Genomic DNA, 21441 nt, shown 5'->3' with positions numbered 1-21441 from the left:
TGATAGTCAAGCTATATCAGTCAATCGATCGATGTTTTTCATAATACTCGTATTCAACATGGTAAATTCCTTGAGTCATCGTTCTGCTTTCTAAATTATTTTTTGGTGGAGGTGGAGGTGTCCGTGCGTGCGTTCATCAGATTCAATTCAAACTCGCATGACATTCCCATCCCCCATTGCTCGTCGATCTTGTCGGATCATGTCACCATGATATCTTCGCAGAGTCCATTGAAGGACGACATTTTGGTCGATACATTGCTGACTTGCCAGCTTCTTCATCGTTAAGCATAATACTATGTAGTCACATCTTGATTTTGGGACTCGAGGGTCACCGAGGATGACGCATTACGTAATACCACCTAAAGTCCGCGGTCATCGAGCGAAGAGCGTTCTGAAGGTTCTCTTGTCCCAGAAGACCGAGATTGAGATGAGATTTACGAGGGAAAAGGAACAACAAAGGGTTCAAGCGCTAACCACTAACCTCGCCGAAGCACGGCTGATCGACAAGTGGTGACAAAGCAATGACGATTGAGAAGACAAGGCCGGATAGGTCCTGGACCGTCCTCGGTGTTAAGCAATTCCAGTTGATTCCCTGATAGATGGCCATCGTGGTCTGTTTATTCAGCCCGAGGAGGAACTCTATCTTTGGAAAAGGTATAAATACCCCTGGTAATTCGTTATATACGGAAGATCTTCATTTCACCCAAATCATTGTTGTGTCTCAGCATCTTAGCATCTCAGTATTCATTATCATCATCATCACTTAGTGATCAATTAAATCTATCATCAAGCATTCTGATTATCAACATGTCTGAAACTAAGAACTTCCTCGTCTTTGGTGCCACTGGTAAACAAGGGAGTGCAGCCGTACAAGTAAGTCCTCTGGCGAAAAGTGCATTTTTCCTTCATTTCATCTGGCTGATACTGTGTCATCTTATAGTGGTTGTCCAAATCCGATACATCTGCTTCAATCTATGCAGTAACGCGAGATACTTCTTCCGCTAAGGCTCAATCCCTCTCTTCATTACCAAACGTCAAACTCGTTCAAGGTGATTCATCCGAGCCCGAGAAAGTGTTTTCTCAAGTTCAAGACAAAATCGACGGGCTGTTTTTCCTTTCTGTAGGATTCGATTCTCAAGCTCAAATCAAGGAAGGCAAAGAGGTCGTTGATCTTTCAGTCCAATACGGAATCAAACATTTTGTTCTGTCAAGCACCGATTACAACGGATACAGAAATAAAGATACTGATATTTCATCGTACGTGATCCATCTCATCATCAGCTGTTGTCGGCGCTCAAGCTGATATGTGATCTATTTATTTATTCATCGTTGATCAACAGGATCGAAGCCAAAAAGACCATTGAAGATTACCTCACATCATCCTCATTGAATTATACGATTATTCGACCAGTTGGATTTTTGGAAAACTTGTATTTCCCAGGATACGCAGATGCCATTCCTCATTTCTGGCCAGCCCAATTACTTAAATCTGGTATATCTTCTTCCGATATCGGTAGAGCAGCTTCCGAAATTCTTATCGACCCTACTCCAACCAAATTCAATAACCAAGTCATAGGTTTAAGTGGACATGAAGGAAAACCCGAAGATTGGATGAAAGTATGGCAACAAGTCAATGGTGAAGATCTGAGGAACAGAGAAAAGAAAATGGGTAATATGCCTGAAGAAAGAATGAAGTTACTCAAAGTAAGTAGACAATTGGCTGCTTTCTGGAGTTATCGTTCACGAGATGACTGTTCGCTGACGATACTCTCATCATGAATAGTTTATCATGTTCAACGAGAATGACGCTAGAGTTGCAGAGACCAAGGCTCTCTTCCCCTGGGTAACTGATTTGAAGACATTCTTGGAATCTGGAAAGAAAGCACAATAGGTTCGGCGCCAAGATAGGGATAAGTGAACTCTCTCAATATGATAAAGAAGCACAATATAGAGTTAAATATATCGGAATGTAATGATTTTTCCGTGCCCTTTCCCACTGCATTACATGTATAGCATCTAGCTTCGTCCACTTCTGTGCCGAGGACACCTTAATATCTTGGATTGGGCTTTAAGTCGGTGCACCAACATTTGGCTGTTTTGATCAACTCTTTACGGGCACAACGGCCAACAAAAATAGTCAAACTGAACTGACGGTTCCTCTGTCATCTCAGCTGTGCCTTCACGGGTTTCCGCCATATTGCACCACGAAGCTAAAGCTTCGGCGTTTACTATCAAAGCTCGCCTTTGTAGCTGGTCAAGAAATGTTGCAACGGTTTTGTACCGATGCAAAAGGTCACCTTCTTTCCTTTCGGCCGGTTCACCTCTTCGCGAATTTAACGAGAGTACATTCGACATCTTCCGACTGTGAGAATACGAGGAAAAGACGGATTGCAAAAATTATCAGATTTACCACATTGGGTAAAGAAGTCATTCCGATAGAGCTAATCTGATAGCGAAATCCCTTTTTCTTGTCCATGCAATTTTTTAGGCCGAACGAAGAAAAGTCTTGGCGGTTCTATGGTTCTTTTTCTGCAAATGCTTTCTGAAGTGGGAAGCCTGCATTTCATCCCTGCATTTCAAGCTTGTAAAATGTGATTCTTTTTGAGGGTTCAATATGAAAACACCCTTATAGATAAAGGGATCGCACGCCACCATTTTTAAATAACCTTACTCGAGTGATGCTTACTCTGTTGTGTCCTGCGGAAAACACGCCGAATAGAAAGCTTTATCAGATATGAACATACAGGGAAACAACGAAGATTTTTTTCGACCGATACAGAGATTGTGATCCGTGAAACCTGCTAATTTTCCTCTTTTTTCGTCTCGTTCCCGTCTGGCGTAGTTTTCTTTTTTGATTTAACGGTGTGGAGCTGCACGGTACAAGGTTTTATCAGATTGAAAACGATATAAATCGAGAGAACTTATAGCGAGATCGTCTTACACATTTCCACTTCTTCCATCTAAAATAATATACGTTCCGATTCACTAATCATTAATCATACTACTTCAATATGGCAAGTAATACAGAGTCTTCCGTGACTCAACGTCCTCCCTTCTTTAATAGACAGACCGAAGAGTCTGTTACTAAAAAACATGATCCTGAACAAACAGGAGAAGGCTTACACGCACCCGAGCTCCTCAGAGATGAAGAGACTCACAACAAATTGCTTGTTGAACAAGATGTGGGTGTTACCAAGATTGAAGCTTTATGTAAGTTTCTCTCGTTAGGATGACAGTATGTCAACAAATTATCGCTGACAGCGAGTTGGTGGTTTCTTTCTTTACAGATGTCGTTTTCACTGGATGGAAAATCTGGCTCTTGTGGGGCAGTATCGCATTAATCGCCAATGTTTACGCTCTTCAAGGATCAACAACTTCTACTTGTAAGCTATTACAACACCTTGTTCAGATTCAGCAGTCTAGCGCTCAACTCAACGAGTCACTGATGGTAGTCTCACGTAGATTTATCGTTTGCTACTTCCGCGTTCAAATCTCATGCCTTACTTGGTACAATTGGGGTCGTCACCTCCATCATGACAGCTGTTATGAGACCTTTCGAAGCCAAAATCGCTGACCTTGTCAGTAGACCAGCAGCTTTGACCATGTCAGTTCTGTTCTACTGTCTGGGTTATATCACCGTAGCTGCTTCCAAGAATGTTACCGATGTTGCTGCTGGTAAGTTGACTCGTTTTCCTTAGAAATGACTCCTCTCTGACGGATTATAACTGGTCTAGGTGAGGTGTTGTATACTATTGGTACGACCGGTATCACTGCTAGTAAGTACAGCGAACTTACTTAATCTACTTTTCCTGTTCAAGACATTGATTCATTTTCTTGAAATTAGTCATGTCGATTTTACTCGCGGATATCACATCGTTACAATGGAGAGGATTAGCTTCTGGACTTTACTCTGCTCCTTATATATACACAGCTTTCATCGCTGGATATATCACCAGTGGAATCAATGCTTACAGCGATAATGGTTGGCGATGGGGTGTAAGTGCTGTTCATTTCTATCGACAAGATCCCAAATTCTTGGATGGTTTTGCTGAAATTTTACTTTTGTTTTTCCATAGTTTGGAATGTTCGTCATCATGATTCCTGTATTGATGGCACCTGCTATTGGAGTCTTATTTTGGGCAGATTCAAAAGCCAAACGACTTGGAGCACTCTCGCTCGCTGCGTCATCTTATACAAGACGATATACACTAGGACAAGAAGATGGACCTAAGAAATCATTTACACAATCATTCGTTCACTGGTGTGTCATTATTGATGTAGTCGGTTTACTCTTGATGGCTTTCGCCTGGGCAATGTTACTTTTACCATTCACATTGTACGCCAGCGCCAAAAATCACTGGAAGAACCGTAAGTACTCTGTTCCCATAATCTCATTTCCTTCTCAATCCCCAAGAGCATGATATAGTGAACTTTGCTAATCTCCGATATAGCATCTCTGATCGCAATGTTTGTCATTGGAGGTATTCTCATGATCGCTTTCACCGTTTGGGAGCTCAAATTCGCGAAACATCCTATAATGCCAAAACGAATCCTCAATCGATCACTGGTGAGTCTGATCAACACATTTCCCAAAAAAAAACACGTCTTTTTAATTTCCGCATCCTGACATTTCAATCAATAATTTCAGATCTGTTCGTGTGTCATCGACTTCTCGTACTACCTGTCAGGCTATATTCACAGTACATATTACCTTTCATGGGTTTATGTAGTTGTCGACTGGTCAGCAAGGGACTACGCTTTCTTTTCCAACATGTGAGTGTTTTCCCATTTTCCCAGCGTTCATACAGCTCAATGTATTTCCCCCACCACTGGTACGTTTCCATGGCTGATTGATCGTGTCTGTTCTTTCGTCGTTAACAGCACAACAGTCGGATTATGTCTGTTTGGTGTTGCAGCAGGATTGATTCAAAGATATACACATCGATACAAGTATCTTCAAGTTACAGGATTATGTTTAAGAATTATCGGACAAGCTATAGTTTATGTTCAAACAAGACACACGTATCGATCTGCAGGATTAATGGTCATGGGACCAGTAATCATTTCTATGGGAGGAGCATGTTCGGTTGTCGGATCACAAGTTGCAGCTCAAGCCTCAGTCCCTCATCAAGATATGGCCTTAGCAATGGCTTTATTAGCTCTATGGACAAGGATAGGTGGTGCCATTGGTGGTGCAATCTCAGCTGCTATCTGGACAAATCAATTACCAAAACACCTACAGGCTAATTTGGGTCAATATTTGAACCAAACTCAATTAACCAATATTTACGGTTCGATCCAAGTTGCTAGAGCTCAAAAACTTCACAGGGAACTGATTATCAAATGTGAGTGAATGTTTGGGAAACCTTTCAGTCAATAGCAAAACTGACCTGATTGATTCTTTTCACTGTACTTTAGCATACCTCGATACTGCTTGGTATCTGGAAGTGCCCACTTTGATATTATGTGTAGTACCTCTTATCGCAGGATTGCTAACTACCAACTTCTTTTTGGGTGAAAACCACAACGCCATAGAGGATAAGAAGGTCGTCATTCATAGAGATCAAGACTCGATCGATGAGAAATTATCAAAGACCAGAGCCGAGAATTAAACAAAACAAGGAATTCAAAAACCGAAAAAAAACTGCTGTGTCAATGATCTTTAGATCATTCAGCATGCTCCTCGAACCCAGCTTAAGACCTGGATCGATATGTTCACACCCTAATAGACTTTAATGATTTATATATATATAATGGGCGACTTGATACTCACTATCCCATGCATCTTCGCGTACCTCGACTTTGAAATAGAGAGAAAGCACCATGATGTTGCATGTTTTTCTGGAATCTTTCTCGGTAGTTAAATGTGGGGTACAGTATTTTGTGTCACACTGAATCAGTGGCTGTAAAGTTCCCACAATTAAATAGTCATAATCGCAACGCCACTCTTACCAGTTACGACTCACCATGACATTTATCACCTCCTGTATCTGGACGATGTTCCAGATGAAATGTCTCAGGCTGAGGATACTATTCATGTCAGACATATATTCAACTGATCGCATGTTATCCCATAAAGTCGATACAGCCTATGAGTATGCGGCTCCTCGCTTCACGAAGTAAAAGTATTGCTCAGTGACTGTTTTAGTCTATAAAATTTTAATCGCTCAATTGATTCGAACGAGTCTAAATCATTGAAGATCAGATCTGTTCAACTTCAACTTACATACCTTATCTACTAGTCACCCGGAGGATACCCTCGATGTCTTCCATACCTAAATGACGGTCCCAAACATCATCTCCCACATTGGACTCAAACTCAGACCTCCGACTCAACACTGTAGACTGAAACGCCTACTCCTTCAATAATCATATATTCGTACGGAACGATATCGAAGCACCAGTGGTCTGCGACACCCAAAAGCTTATTTTATACATATTAAGTGAGGCGTTAACGACCACACAAACCGATTGAAAAGAAAATCCGTTCGTTTAATCCAAGACCTGTTCTTACCTTATAACACCTGTACAAACAATATAAGCTCAAACAGATCTTATGTTTGCATCTTATTGATGACCATTTCTATTGATTAGATCTATATCCTGAATAATAACAATATTAAGAATAGACCATTTATAGCAACCGAATAACATTATCTACAAACTTGGTCAGACTCGGAGGTAAATCGTCAATCTTCCCTCCATAACGATTCTATTCTATTCAATTCAATTGTCGACAAGATTGTATTTAATCCTTACATTCATCATGACGTCTACTCAACCTCAACTTCAACCTCACCGTCACCCTGCCCTATTCTCAGTTCCTTTCACTGCTCCTAACAGAAAAACTGAGCAACAAAAGGTGTCATCACATTTATCAGTACTTTCGACTGCACCTGTATCGGTGTCTATACCTACTTCAGTATCCCTATCAATTCCTTTCTTCTCTCGCACATCATCTTCGACCAGTTCTTCTACGGATCTCGAAACTTCCTATTCATCATCATCTTATTCTTCCTCTTCTTCACCTGGCTTCGCGATAGGTGGACCGACTGGACTTGATCTCAGAAACCTGAATCTGAATAATCCATATTCAGTCTCTACCAGTAGGAGTAATAGTAATTCGAGACCTAGTCTCATCAAAATGCCAAATTGGTCTACATGGTCAGCGAGATCTTCCGAAGATATTGCTCGAAGAGGATCAACAGATACTGAAATCTCAATGTCCGTCACAAGTGAAATGGATAATGTGAAATTCAACATTGATCATCACAATGATGAAGATGATGATGACGATGTTGACGATAATGATAATGATAATGGTAACGGTGAAAGAGTTGATAAAGGTAGTAGTATAAAAGGATTTAGAGTTGATTTTGGGACTTGGTCTAGAAAACCTAAAATCATCTTATCGAAAAGAAATCCATTCAAAGCCGATAAATTAAACTTGAAATCATTCTCCTCACCGAAAAAGGAATTGAAAACAGTCAAATTAGTAAATCAGAAAAACCACAACAAGGTCCTTGTAGAAGAAACAGAATTCCATGCATTGGAAAGAGTTTGGGCTAGAAGTGAAGAACAGAAAGAACGTGAGAGAAGAGGTTCAGATTGGCCACCTACCTTACCAAGAGAGATGGTTTTGGATCTAAGCGGAATTCCAAACTTTACTGGGGATACCATAGATTCGGTCATCGAAGCAGATGCTAAAGATGGAGAAAAGCCTACCACTCGGATAGAAAATGAAACCGAAAGATCAACAAAGGCAGCAGAAGAAGGAGAAGAAGAAGAAGAGGGATTGACGGCTCCAAGAATTGATACTCCGTTAGAAATGCCTATCGTTCCTCGCCTGCATCTTCGCAGATCACACTCCTCATTTTTGTCTCCTGTCTTAGATACCGAAGAAGAAGAAGAGGTGCCACAGCCGAAAGAAGAAGAAAAAGAAGAAGATGTGGATGAGAAAGAAGAATTTTTCACTCCTTCAATGATACCAAACTAGCTATTCGTCCATACTCATTATCCAAGTAGAACTGCATTCACAGCTTCAGCTTTCATACCAGCTCCCACTTCTACCGCTTCTGCTCAGATTTCAGCTTTGTCCTACAGACCACATCCGATTGGGGCTAAAGAAACTGTTTCAGATGAATCACCGAAATTTGATTTATCGATTTTCTCACCTCGTCCACCGCCACCACCTGTTTTAAAAGGTATAATCGACAGTATACCTATATCACCATTAGAATTACCTTCGTTGACTTATCAAAATCTCACGATGACTTTCCCCACTCCTGTTCTTCCTAGAGATCCGCCCACTTCACCCTTGACAACATCAACATCAACGAGAACGACAACAACAATGGCAACGGCTATGGTTATGCCAATACCAAGAAAAGGTGGTCCAGCGGATTCTATTGAATCTGTCCTGAATCCGGTCACCAGAAGAGGTTCAAACGCGTCTACGTTAGAAAGAGACAGAAGATCAAGTAGACCTTCTTCGATAGCTGGATCTGGATTACCGAGAAGAAGAATGTCATTGATCATTAAACCTTCAATCTTACCTTGCCCTACACCACCGTCATTACTCACATCACCAAAAACACTAGGCAGTGAATATATACCACCTTTATTCTCACCTTCTTCTATTAGTCCAACCCATTCAAGATTCAATGATAGTGGCAATGGGCCATCGGGTTTACCAGGAAGAAGGGGTAGAGGTAGTTTGAGATTAAAATTGCCTCCTTCTCATTTCGCTGAGTCAGCAGGTTTGGGATTTGGTCCAACTCCAGGTAAGAAGGAAGAACAAGATAAAGAAGAACATATTCCTACACCGGGGACTTTTGGGTTGGAAGGTGAAAATGAAAGGATAGAGCAGGAAAGCATTAATCCGTATTTTGCTTGGACAGGTTTGAGTGCATAGCATTCACGTGAGCCTTTTATAAATGCGCTTCCGAGGGCGGGGCCCGTCAGTGAGGTATGAGATATCAGTATATAGGGTATATAGATAAGTGATGCATACAATAAGACTTGCTTATAAACAAAATACAGCTCTAGTCTCCGTTCACCAGAGGTCGATGTTCCTCGTTAGCAAGTGAAGGCGGACTATTGAGAGGGTGACCAAAGTCATCGATACCAAGTCTCTTCTGTCTTCTTTTCCACAAAACACAGATGACCTAGATCGTACTATGGTCAGCTTACAGTGTGCGGGTGGTCAGTGGCCAGGTAACCTACCAGTAAAGCGCCTTGCATACCTCCTGTAACAGCATACGCCAACCAACTTGTCCAGTTTGTCCCAGGTCTGAATACCAAGCTGAGGACGAACAAGACACTTCCTGGTACCTGAATGACCATGGTCCCCAAGCTTAGCGCACCGACGAGTTTTGTATAGTATGTTCGGTGGATTTGAGGTGCGTATTGGAGTACAGCTAAGACGGTTCCTGAGATACCGAGGAAAGTGGCTAGATATCGTAGGAAGGGATGTGGTGGAACGGTGGTCGGGAGTGTAAGTAGTAATGAGATAGATAAGAGGAATAGAAGAGACCTACATACATAAATTAGCTCAACCAGTAAATCAATTTATATGATAAAAAAAACAGCCAGAATAAGATTTTTTGACTCACAAATGCACAAATACAACGATACCAAGTGTAATAGCTAGTCGCCACTCAGGTGTGGTAGAGACTGTTACTCTTGATCTGCTGACTAGTGGTTCTTCCGTGTTTTCTGCTGTACTTCCATAAGTTTGATCAATGTCTGACGACAGAGGCATGACCCGTTGATATTTCAGATGTTTGGGGAAGTAAGCCAGATACAGAACCAATCTACAGGACAGCTGTCAGTCGATATTCTCTTACACAGTGATATGCAAGCCTACATTATGGTGAAGAGTAGCCATTGCAAGGTAACCTGATAGAACCCTAAGAGGGATTCAAAACATCTTCCAGCACTCTTTCGACTCTTGATCAGCTATTTATGTCGTGACTTTCTAGCCGACTTACTAGAATGCGACAGCATTGGAAGAGGGGCCATTGCACAATCAGCAAATTAAGCATTCCCGAAGCCGACGAAGTGGCTCCGAGGAGTAGGAACCACTATTGGTAAGACTATTAGCCATTGACACTGCAGATCCCGCCCATTCCTCACAGCTCACCGGGGAAAATCCCTCCGACGATTTAGCATTGACGATGCGTAGATGCTACAGTATCTGGTCGATAAGCTTGTCTTCCCAATAAACGGCAGCGTTGCGAAGCTTACTTGCGGAAGATAACTTATTATAAGTCCCGTGCAGAGTATGAGTGATAATACGAGTGTGGGAACATCGTGTGTCTGTTCATGTCATTAGCTGAATCATTGCTTGTGAAGGAGAGTCAAGAGACAGCTTACTGCAGGGCACTCCGTTGGCAGTGGGGACGACATGGTGCCTCTCTACGATCCACCTTGTCGTTGACTTGAAAAGATGTATGCAAATAGGTACTGAACAACTAAACAATCCGATATAAATACGCATGTTGATTACCCGAACCCGAGAGAGAGAAAGTTATGACGTGGAACATAAGTGACATTGGGGTCCCCATCTGACCAGCAATTGAGATTACGCCACAGTCCTGTTTAACAAATTACCGCTAAACTCCGACACCACCAAAAAGAAAAATCCCTCCCAGTGAGTTTCCGAGCATGGTGATCAACATTTTCAAGCTTTTCACAACGTTGATGATTCTCTTCTCTTCTTCAACCATCAAATCATACCAAATACGACAAAATGGTCAGTACTATTCTTACCTACAGATATGTTATCCTGAGGGACAGAGAGAAGCAGGATACGGAGAGCGCGGAGATATCAGAATGGTCTTCGCGAATATGGACTAAAAGATGAAAATGCTGATAATGAGTGGATATTAGGCTCCCAAAAAGACTAGAGCTCCTCAAGAGCAAGCTGCTGTTAACCTCGGCCCTAACGTCGCTGAGGGTGAGAACGTCTTCGGTGTTGCTCACATCTTCGCTTCGTAAGTTGTGCTTTTATTTAGCTATCACAGATCACGAAGAACGAGATTCTTACTTTGTTTTTTGGCCTTGGTCATACAGATTCAACGACACTTTCGTCCACGTTACCGATCTCTCTGGAAAAGAAACTATTTCTCGAGTTACCGGTGGTATGAAAGTCAAGGCTGATCGAGATGAATCATCTGTGAGTAACATGAAAATCCTCAGATCAAATCGGATCAAATATACTAATTTTTTGATTCTCTCGCGAAATAAATAGCCTTACGCTGCGATGTTGGCTGCTCAAGATGTTGCTGCCAAATGCAAGGAAGTTGGAATCACCGCTTTACACGTTAAGCTCAGAGCCACCGGTGGTACAGGTACCAAACAACCTGGTCCAGGTGGTCAAGCCGCACTCCGAGCCCTCGCTCGTGCCGGTATGAAAATCGGTAGAATCGAAGATGTCACTCCTATCCCCTCAGACTCTACCAGAAGAAAGGGTGGTAGAAGAGGTAGACGACTTTAGATGTCTTTCTTTTCGTTCACTGTTTACTCAGCTCAACATTGCTGGAAGAGAAATTTGTCGTATTTGGTCGCTGCAGAGCACGCGATTTTTGGAATATCCCTTTTCTTAACAAAACCTCATTTCGACCTATTTTAGTTTTATAAATTTTATACGATTTAAATTAGTCAAATGGAATTTTCAGGAAAAGATATGTCATTATCCCGTGGCTCGCTGCGTTTAGACTATGTTACAGTTGCACATGACTGCAGGTATGACTAATGAGCATGGTCGGTCTTCCCGGTTGCGACTTACGGTTGGCTCGATATAGAATCAATGCTTCCATCGATGGAACGACACGATGTCGACCACAATCAAATGACTTTAAGGGAGCATGAGAATCATAAATTCATATCTATTCTAACATACCTAATTTCACATAGAGACCAGAGTCTCCTTAGTCATAATCGTCGTTATCCCGGCAATGATATACACAACGTAAAAAGGCAAAGCATGGAACCCCCTATTACGAAATGGATCAGATCTACCAAGGTTCATCATTCTCATCGCCTTTTTCATCCCAGCCGCCTTCATCATCTTCACCCTTTTCATCTTCCATAGACATCAACCCATCTGTGCCGGCAGTTTCATTCTTCCCTATACCGAGAGCGTTCAATATACTATAATTGATTCGAGAAGAGAATTGCTTCTGTTTGGTGTAAGTCTGGATAGCGGCTGTGTGTGTGACATGAGGTCCTTTATGGGGTGTAGCACGTTTCCTCTTCTGCTGTAAATAAACCCGTTAACTTGGTACATCGAAGCAACATAGCTGGTATAGCTCACTTTGGGCTTGGAGGGATCAATCCCTTTAGCACGTAACGCCAATTCTCGTTTCTCTAGTCGGACTGCAAAGATCAAGGGTAAAATTCAGTAGTGTAACATAAGACAGGCGATCTCATTCGCTTCCAGCCAGGTACTTTTAGAACATGAGATGGTTGGCTCAACAACAACTTACTTTTTTCTTCGTCCAACCATTTGCCATTAGTACTCAGCCACATTCTAGCTCGTGCTTGCTTTTCATCTTCGTCTAACTGATAACAATTCTCTAATTCATCATCATCTAAATCGTTAAATTCACTTTCTTTCACTCTTGCTTGTTTCTCCCTTTCCAATCTTGCTTTTTGTACAACCTCAAGTTCTCTTAGTAATTCTTTCGGATCTCTTGCACCAATCCACATCTTAATACGATCAGTCATGTTTTTTCCTTGATACAACAATTCTTCACCTTTGAACAATTCTTTTTGCAAATATCCTAGAACGGCATCTTCATTTTCCCAATTATTGAATTCTTTTTTCGTGCTACCCCCACCACTGGCATTATGTTTACCTGATTCAGCTTCTTCTTTCGTTATTGATCTTAATTGGGTCGCAGGTTCTCCTTCTACTTCCCCTTCACCTTCTTCTTTTTCCTCTTCTTCATCTCCCAGTTCCATAGTTTCATCTTGACCTTCATCCTCATCATCATCATCATCATCATCGTCATCATCATCATCGAGATCTTCTATATCTGAAGCTAGCATTTCCAAATCGGGATCATTTAATATTGTTTCAACTTCTGCGTTTCGGTAACTTTTAACTTGTTTCATAAAGGCTGATCTTTCTCTCAAACGGTCCGCCTTTGATTCTTCAGGGTTGTCTCTCGCTGATTCTAATTCATGTACGTATTCAGCTTGGGATATAGGGTCCATGTTATCATCTTCCTCTTCTTGTTCTTCGACTTGTATATCTTCTGGATTTACTTCATCTTGGATATCGTGAGCGGCAGCAGCTACTACTCCAGTGATATCATCACCTTCCTTTTCTTTACCCTTGAATCGTTTTCTAGATTGAGCGTCGAGCTCATCTTCCTCATCGGAATCGTCATCTTCGTGAGAATTTAAAAGGTCAAGTTGTTGAGATTTTAGCCTTTCAATTTTAATTTGTTTCCTTTCATTCTGTTTCACGATTGGAGGTTTTTCAAATCCACTCTGTTTATCCAGGTCTTCATCTGTCAGATTTCTCCACTCGGCAACTGTTTTCCTAGCCATATCAGTTTGAGCGAATTCCAATAATCTTTTCTTTATTGTATTAGGATGAACTTTTACGACTTGAGCAACTTCATCAGGTGTCCTTAAGAAATTTGACATTCTCGCAGCGATGATTAGACATGCACCACAAACACCAGCAGGGCGTCTACCTTGTGTCATCCAGTCGGCCTTGAACCTTCTGACTAATCTTGAAGCATCAGTCGCTACCGTATTGACCGATGAGCCGAAATCCAATCTATGAGCGAATCGTAGATTGTAAATCGCAGGGTCAACTTCAGGCAGAGAAAGAGGCAAGTTCATTATTGATCGAAGTTTTAAATAGGTAGCTCCTAATTCGTAAACGTTGATCTGGACGATAGTTGTGGATCGAAAATCAAACATCAAAAATCAGTTTACTCCTCTCCCTCCATATGTTCATGGAATAACTGCTGATGACTCACACTTAATCTTTCACTGAAATCAATCAACATGTGAGAATCCTTATTTATCCTACATGCTAAATATAAACAGCTGGCCACTATATATTCCGTTCTTCTACCTCTATTGAATTTATTGTCAACAGCAATGGAATAGATACTTTTAGCTTGTCGTGTGATTTGATTGTTTATATGCATTTGCTTTGCTACACCATCAATTCTGTTCGCACCTATATCAAGTCATTGATAAATCACCATCAGCAATCGATCTCACCATGCTATACAATTCCACTTCGAGTCCCAAAAGGAAAAGAAGAAGAAGAACTCACCTTGTGTCTTAATACCTTCAGTGTTCTGTATACCTTTTGAACCACTTCTGACATTCGCAAATCCAGTAGAATTATGACTAATGTAAGAACCTGCAACATGCATTCGTCCATTTGAACCTTCTGCAAATCCCACTTCCGACACCAGTGTTCCTTCTTCCACGATCTGTCCACACGTGTGACACCTATCATGGATCAATACCAAGCAAGAAAAACAAGGATCAGCTGGTGAAGGATGATTGGGTCGAAGGGGAAAAGGTAGAAAAAAAGGACATCGTACGTACACTACATTACCTGCACTCGGATCCTCTTGCACATCACCATTCTCTCTACAACGAGGACATGGTTTGACAGATGGCATCTTTGAATCAAGAACGCTTCGAAATTGATGCGGTGATAGATAAGATTAGATTAGATGTCAGTTGTGATGCGAAGAAACCAAAGAAGGAAGAAAGAATGAACATTTGTTGATGTATTTGGACTGAAATGATAATAGATTAATTTGACAACAAAAGTGGATGCAGTACGGGGGCGGAGTCGAACGCTTGTGTTTCTAAACTTATGATAAATTGCCTTGAAATGTGAAAGCACTTTTAGGTTTTAACATGAATATGGAATTTCCCGTCTGTGCGACGCGCGACTAAGAGGAATCTCCTTCTTCACACCTACAGTAGTACTAGATTGCGACAGGATCGTTGACATATGTAAAAGTGAGAAGACTACTCAGTTCAGTTCTCTTTCTTTTCGACATCCAGGTAGGACAACTTATGCAAGAGCAGCCCTCATAGGGGATGACAGATGACATGACACCCGACCAGTGACACATTGAGAATACTATGATAGCTTTTGTCCCCTGTTGGGATGAGACGGTGATCACGTGACCCGGCGTAGCACCCCTTCGCGTACGTCCTTTGTATCACTTCCTTCACCATGCAAAAAAGGATCATGGTTGAATGAACTTGAGAAAACCGATTCAACCCTTCTTTCTCTTTCCTTTCCATCTCTCTCCTTTGCTTCTTGATCCAACAAAACGGCTGACGACGACGCGACTGCATCATAGTCTTCCGTGATACCTTCTATCCATCGCTTTAGACCAGAAATTAGACACTTTGACTTGCAGTAAAATGCCTCGATCAACGTACACCGAGGCTTTACTCGGCCCGGAATTGTATAAGAAAGTAAGAGAGACGAAGATATTGGTAGTGGGAGCAGGTGGGATAGGCTGTGAGCTGTGTGAGTAATTCAGACCATGCTCTTATCGGGCAAGTCATTCAGGTTGGAATCCTACTATTAAGTCTGGTTCAGCAGATCTCATTATCAGAAGCTATCTATCATGAGCTGACGAGATGTTCCTTTTACCATGGTTTCAGTGAAAAATCTAGTGTTGGTCGGTTTTGCAAATATAGAAATTGTGAGTTGACCACCAACCAGTCCGCGAATCGAAATTTCACTCAGAATATCTTTGATAATTACTAAGTAAGCTACCTCACTTATATGAATTCCTGCTCTCTAGATCGATCTAGACACAATCGATTTATCGAATTTAAATCGACAATTCCTTTTTCGAAAGCCAGATATATCGAAACCTAAAGCATTAGTAGCGGCTGTCACTGCGAGACACTTCAACCCTTCTTCAGGTATAGAGATACATGCTAGACATGGGAATGTCAAAGATAGTGTAAATGATATTGAGTGGATTAAAAGTTTCGGTCTAGTAATGAACGCTTTGGACAATATGGGTACGCATAGTTTTAGTTCTTATTACATTGCATCTGACTGAGAAGAACCGAGCTGATGTCTTCTGCAAAACAGATGCAAGAAGACATGTCAATAGACTTTGTCAAGCTGCGAATGTCCCTTTAATCGAATCTGGTACTGCTGGTTATTTAGGTCAAGTAACCCCTATGATCAAAGTAAGTCTCACGCTGGTCACAAATTTGGTAATTTGACTGATATTCTTGAGATGATTAGGACAAAACGGAATGTTTCGATTGTGTACCGAAACCTGCACCTAAATCGTTCCCTGTCTGCACTATCAGATCCACTCCTTCAGAACCAATACATTGTATCGTATGGGGAAAGACGTATCTTTTCGGGTAAGCTGTCATACCAAGATGTCCACCGATCCGCTCGTATTGTCAGCTGACGGAATCATCGTTTTCATAGGAAACTCTTCGGCGAAGATGACGAAGACATGGATACTGAAGAATTGGACAAAGCGAAAGCAGGAGGAGAGAATGGTGAGTCAGGAAGAAATGCACGATGAATTAAACGTGCAATACAGCTGATAGTATATTAGCCGAGGAAATAGAGAATCTCAAGAAAGAAGCTGTTGCTTTCCGAGAAGTAAGAAAGAATCTGGGTGAAGAGAACGGTCCAGTGAAGGTATTTCAGAAAGTATGTCCAGCTCCTGATGCGTATCTTGCTATTAGTATTAGCTGACTCAACCCCCTATAGGTATTCAACGAGGATATCAACAGACTTCTTGCCATGGAGGATATGTGGAAGAAGGAGGGTAGGGTGAAGCCTGTTCCTCTCGAGTACGACTCTATCATAAATGGGAGCTTCGAAACACCTCCTCTTCGTCACTCTGCTCCTCAACAACCGAATGGTCAAACATCGGCCAACGGAAGCAATGCGAAGGAGGGTTTGAAGGATCAACGGGAGTTGACATTGAAGGAGAATTTGGAATTGTTCATTGACAGGTCAGTACAGCTGAAGTTCAACTGACTTTGATACAGGCAGCTGACCTCTGAATCTTGCTTGACATAGCTGCAAGCGATTAGCAGCTCGTTCTATCGCATACCCTGATGTCTCACTGGCTTTTGACAAAGACGATGACGATACTCTCGATTTCGTTCTAGCTACAGCTAATCTCAGAGCAACAGCGTACGGGATAGCGAACAAAACCAGATTTCAAGTGAAAGGTCAGTATCTATACGGATTACATGTAAAAGATAGCTTTCCAAGCTGATATGACTGAACAGAAATGGCTGGAAACATCATCCCTGCTATTGCTACTACCAACGCCATCATTGCAGGATTGATTGTCATGCAGTCACTCAACATTTTTCGACAACTTCCCCTGCCTTCTAATGCTAATGGTGAAGCTGAGTCATCCGCCGGTCCAGCGATTAAAAATGTTTTTTTACGTACAGATCCAATCAAACCGTTAGGTTTTTCTCTGCCATCACGGGCAGATACCAAATGTTCAGTGTGTCGAGATATCTATATACCTCTCAAAGTGGATTTATCGAAATGTACTTTAGGTATCTTTGTCAATGATATAGTGAAGACATGGCTTGGGGAAGCCAACTTTGAAGATAAAGAAAAAGATGAGGAAGTCGAATGGACCATATTTGAAGGAGGTAGATTGTTGGCTGATCCTGATTTTGATGATAATTACGGAAGAACCTTAGATGACTTAGATGTCAAAAGAGGGAAAATGTTGACTGTAAGAGATGAGGAAGGTAAATGGAGACCCGTGCATTTCTGCATTTGTGAGAGGTGAGTGAATGTCCAGTTCGCGACCCTCTTCTACGCAGATCGTGAAGCTGATGCCGTTTGAAATATTTCAATTCAGTGATCCTCAATCATCCACCTCATATTCTTTACTTTCGGCACCACCTAAAATTACACTTGCTCCTCCTGCGCCTATACAGAGGGAACCATCAGAAGAACCTATATTACTTGATTCAATACCACCTCCAGCTGCTTCCACTGCTGAAACAGTCCCAGTATCCAGTAGCACAAGCACAGGAATCAAGAGATCTGCTCCCGACGACGGGGACGTCAAGGATCTTACTGCTGAGGAGGAACAAGCAGTGAAGAGGAGGAAAGTGGAGGTAGTTGAGAACGACGATGATGATTTTGAGATCTTATAAGGATACTTAAATCGTTCAGAAGGAAGTACATATTCATATATGAGGTTGTAGTATACATCAGGCTTGAATGCATAGGTTCATACCATACCTACAGAAGTTACAACAAAAGCGGAGATTTCGGGTAAGCAACATGACAATATGAATTGATGTTGGACAGAGAAACGGCATATACATGAACACTCTGTTTCTCTATATCCTTCATATCTCTTCCAATCATTCCGAAAATGATGATCACCGTCCAGCGGTAGACCATTCCAGACCTTGTACACCTATCCTACTTATGAGATCATTCATGATCTCTACCAATTGAGCGTAACTTACATCACCAGGTTGTGGAACTGCGTTTACAGGTCTTGAGGGGTATATTTGGACTAACCATGGTTCTTTTGATCTCGGAGATGTGATCTCGGACGTAAGGGTAGTTGAAGATGAGGTTGTTTTCGGTATCCGTGTTAAGTGGGTTATGGATATTTGAATCGTTATTGGATTGGAAGTGGGAAGGGGTAAAGGTATGTGAAATAACGTTCCGGTCATTGAGTAACTGTGTGAATGACTACCATGATCATGATTGATTGTGGTAAGCTTCAAGCTTGAAAGACCCAGGGCAAATCTAGAGCCGAAAGGACGAGGTTAGTTCAAGGAGAAAGGACTCACTCGAAACCTAAACTATTGATAAAATCTTCAATATCATCTTCGTCTTCCATACTTAGAATATCAATACCAATGACTGCTCTAGTAGAAGTTTGAGAATATTCTTGACCTCTTAGAGGTGCTGAAACGTATGACAAATTATGTATCCAAAACCCTTTCCCTCCTTCTTTTCCTATTGATACTTGCTCTTCTTCCTTCCCTTTCCCTTTCCCTTTTCCCGTCCGCTTGAAATCTAATTGAGAACAATTTGAGGAGACATGGAGGAGTCTTGATCGGAATCGGAGATTACGGAGTTGACCTTGGATAACAGGATTGGAAGTGGTATATATCCTATCCACTATATGGAATGATTCGGCATGGATGGATTGGAGAGAGAGATGGGATGAAAATGAAGAGTGAAATGAAGGGGGTAACAAGGTGTATAAAGTTGGTTCGAGTGATGAGGTTGTTGTCATTCTCGTCCTGTGTTTGGCTTAGTAGTTGAGGTGTTTGCTATGTAAATTAATTTGTTTTTGCTGTCCAGTCTGAGGGATAACGTGTTCTCTGAACTGTTCGTGTCTGGATCTAAGCCGAATTCATTGATCCAAATTCAACATCAACATTATTATCAATAACATCTTCCTCATTCTCTCGTTTCTACACCAATGAACTCACCAAAACAGAATAGTGAGGACGTCATGATATAATTCTCCATTCCAATGTGGGCTGCATCAATAAGATATGACTGCGATGATCGGTTCTGAAGTTGCCATAAATAGATTGCAACGAAACGCTGAATTCTACTACTCATCCTCTCCTCACTCTTCAGCTGTGCATGAACAACGACAACTAACTGGAACATACAACGACACTCGAACCAACAGTGTCACTGAAACTGAATAACCGAATCTAAAACCAATAATCTGTTAACCCTGTAATCGATATATCCAGGATTACAGTGACTCATATATACCCAGAAACACAACAGAACATACAATAGTGAGCTCAATCACCATCTTATGGCATGAGCTGACAAGTCTTCCAGTGAGTCATGATTCGATGGCAGGGATGGATGATAGTAAGTCATCAATAATCTGCCTGATTGTTTACCATTTCCATACCTCTGGACTAATCAATTCATTCGATTTCGATGATTAGTGTCATCAACAGGAACGGGCTCGATGGATATGAAGATGTATTTCCACGGATCTATAGGGACGGACAGTGAGCATATTTCTACCCGTCGTATCTCAGAATAGTTGAGATGAATTGCGACTGACAAGGTTTCATCGTCAATTCACCTTATCGGTTCATCTCACGCCACTCTGATTCTCTTCAAACTATCCTTTATTCACTTACTACCATTAGTGCTATGGTTCGCATCGTGGATGCCTACTTCTGCAGGAGCTACAGTTGGAGTATGTATAGGATTATTCCTCTTTGCTATATTCGAAAGATATCTTGTCGCTTTTAGGAGAGCCTGTGATGCTTCGTGGAGGAAGGGGTGAGTGAAGTGAACGTCTCTCATGGTAATTACAGGGGCTATTGGCTTACCGAATCAATACCGATCTGATTTGCATGAAACAAATAGTCAAATAGGTTATAGTAGACCTACTTCAAATGGTACAATACCTTCTTCTGGAAATTCATCTTCCTTACCTTTACCTTCAACGTTGATATCCCGTCGATCAACCAATGAAAAAGAGTTATATAATCATAACGCTTCTTCACATTCTGGAATGGACCAACTTGACGCTACTATCAATGAGCCAATATCGACCTATAATGGATCATCATCAGGATCAGCACCTTCCTATTCACCCGATCTGACCAGTAAAGACAAACAGAAAGAACAGGACGAAGAAATGGAGAATTTCAGTCATTTACCTAAAGCCGTTAGGAAAGGTTTGGATCCTGGAAGAGAAGGTAGATGGAGTAGACCATTCACATGGGCCGTTGATCTTCCAAGAGGTTTATTACAAGCTTTACAGGTTTTGATTCATTATTTATTGATGTGAGTGTGTGTGTTTTCGTTTATAAACATGTTAAGTTGTGCATCCTACTATCTTACTTCCCTTCCCCTGATTTGTCACTCTGAAGATCGTGCGAGAGAAATGGTAATTGACGCTGGTCATCCATCGATAGGCTGGTTGTCATGACATTCAATATATGGTGGATCATATCCGTGGTTGTAGGTAGTGGTGTGGGTGAGATGTTATTCGGCAGATTCGGTTCAACTCATTCTGGACACTAGACTGGAGGAAGAGGATATCCTGTTTTCCTTTTGTATGTTATAGAGTGTATGCATTTCGCGATTAGCTATGAGACTCGAGTGCATCCATCCTGCCATCCCGTTGATCAAAGACTGCTCAAGCTACCAACCAGTGATTACTGCACGATAATGCGCGAAAGTGACCATTCAATAAGGAACCAAACAAAGTGGGGGATGGACGGGACAAAGTCGATAAAAGTGCCACAAATGATAAATCCGCTGTACGCACTCGAGCCCAATTCTTCACCGTACCACGCCGTACACCAACACCCCAGCTCCAAACAACCCAAAATTCATTGATCAACTTTCTTCCTTCTTTCTCTTTTTTCTCCATAGAACTTTTCCTTATA

At 41.6% G+C, this 21441-nt stretch overlaps 9 protein-coding genes across 9 annotated transcripts; 6 read left to right on the top strand and 3 right to left on the bottom strand.

The window, feature by feature from the left end:
* Positions 1-807: 807 nt before the first annotated feature.
* On the top strand, positions 808-1891 carry IL334_006162 (uncharacterized protein; the record flags this gene model as incomplete). Its single annotated transcript, XM_062937866.1, has 4 exons — positions 808-873; positions 941-1257; positions 1341-1704; positions 1784-1891. 4 exons carry the CDS (start codon positions 808-810, stop codon positions 1889-1891), a joined length of 855 nt encoding a protein of 284 aa, XP_062793917.1.
* Positions 1892-3011: 1120 nt separating this feature from the next.
* On the top strand, positions 3012-5612 carry IL334_006161 (uncharacterized protein; the record flags this gene model as incomplete). Its single annotated transcript, XM_062937865.1, has 10 exons — positions 3012-3210; positions 3288-3383; positions 3463-3675; positions 3735-3776; positions 3845-3996; positions 4077-4368; positions 4452-4567; positions 4649-4773; positions 4882-5345; positions 5419-5612. 10 exons carry the CDS (start codon positions 3012-3014, stop codon positions 5610-5612), a joined length of 1893 nt encoding a protein of 630 aa, XP_062793916.1.
* Positions 5613-6766: 1154 nt separating this feature from the next.
* Positions 6767-8914, top strand: IL334_006160 (uncharacterized protein; the record flags this gene model as incomplete). The annotated part of the gene is made up of 2 exons (XM_062937864.1): positions 6767-7948; positions 7997-8914. The coding sequence occupies 2 exons, from the start codon at positions 6767-6769 to the stop codon at positions 8912-8914; spliced, it is 2100 nt and encodes a 699-aa protein (XP_062793915.1).
* A 130-nt stretch (positions 8915-9044) lies between these two features.
* Positions 9045-10410, bottom strand: IL334_006159 (uncharacterized protein; the record flags this gene model as incomplete). The annotated part of the gene is made up of 8 exons (XM_062937863.1): positions 9045-9167; positions 9226-9535; positions 9615-9815; positions 9869-9942; positions 9993-10085; positions 10145-10189; positions 10249-10320; positions 10378-10410. The coding sequence occupies 8 exons, from the start codon at positions 10408-10410 to the stop codon at positions 9045-9047; spliced, it is 951 nt and encodes a 316-aa protein (XP_062793914.1).
* A 343-nt stretch (positions 10411-10753) lies between these two features.
* Positions 10754-11500, top strand: IL334_006158 (40S ribosomal protein S14; the record flags this gene model as incomplete). The annotated part of the gene is made up of 4 exons (XM_062937862.1): positions 10754-10756; positions 10894-10997; positions 11077-11179; positions 11255-11500. The coding sequence occupies 4 exons, from the start codon at positions 10754-10756 to the stop codon at positions 11498-11500; spliced, it is 456 nt and encodes a 151-aa protein (XP_062793913.1).
* A 520-nt stretch (positions 11501-12020) lies between these two features.
* On the bottom strand, positions 12021-14666 carry IL334_006157 (uncharacterized protein; the record flags this gene model as incomplete). The annotated part of the gene is made up of 7 exons (XM_062937861.1): positions 12021-12263; positions 12320-12381; positions 12492-12917; positions 12984-13911; positions 14004-14209; positions 14309-14490; positions 14590-14666. 7 exons carry the CDS (start codon positions 14664-14666, stop codon positions 12021-12023), a joined length of 2124 nt encoding a protein of 707 aa, XP_062793912.1.
* A 763-nt stretch (positions 14667-15429) lies between these two features.
* Positions 15430-18189, top strand: IL334_006156 (uncharacterized protein; the record flags this gene model as incomplete). The annotated part of the gene is made up of 11 exons (XM_062937860.1): positions 15430-15538; positions 15676-15716; positions 15819-16044; positions 16118-16218; positions 16277-16401; positions 16472-16545; positions 16605-16702; positions 16763-17010; positions 17078-17232; positions 17293-17812; positions 17889-18189. 11 exons carry the CDS (start codon positions 15430-15432, stop codon positions 18187-18189), a joined length of 1998 nt encoding a protein of 665 aa, XP_062793911.1.
* A 231-nt stretch (positions 18190-18420) lies between these two features.
* IL334_006155 (uncharacterized protein) lies at positions 18421-19295 on the bottom strand (the record flags this gene model as incomplete). The annotated part of the gene is made up of 2 exons (XM_062937859.1): positions 18421-18742; positions 18844-19295. The coding sequence occupies 2 exons, from the start codon at positions 19293-19295 to the stop codon at positions 18421-18423; spliced, it is 774 nt and encodes a 257-aa protein (XP_062793910.1).
* Positions 19296-19878: 583 nt separating this feature from the next.
* On the top strand, positions 19879-21073 carry IL334_006154 (uncharacterized protein; the record flags this gene model as incomplete). Its single annotated transcript, XM_062937858.1, has 5 exons — positions 19879-19897; positions 19978-20043; positions 20188-20323; positions 20411-20833; positions 20965-21073. 5 exons carry the CDS (start codon positions 19879-19881, stop codon positions 21071-21073), a joined length of 753 nt encoding a protein of 250 aa, XP_062793909.1.
* Positions 21074-21441: the final 368 nt, after the last annotated feature.

The sequence above is a fragment of the Kwoniella shivajii genome, chromosome 8, assembly GCF_035658355.1.
Source record: "Kwoniella shivajii chromosome 8, complete sequence".
Lineage (NCBI taxonomy): Eukaryota > Fungi > Basidiomycota > Tremellomycetes > Tremellales > Cryptococcaceae > Kwoniella > Kwoniella shivajii.
Note: the sequence above shows the minus strand (reverse complement) of the source record. Positions and strands in the feature narration are given on the sequence as shown.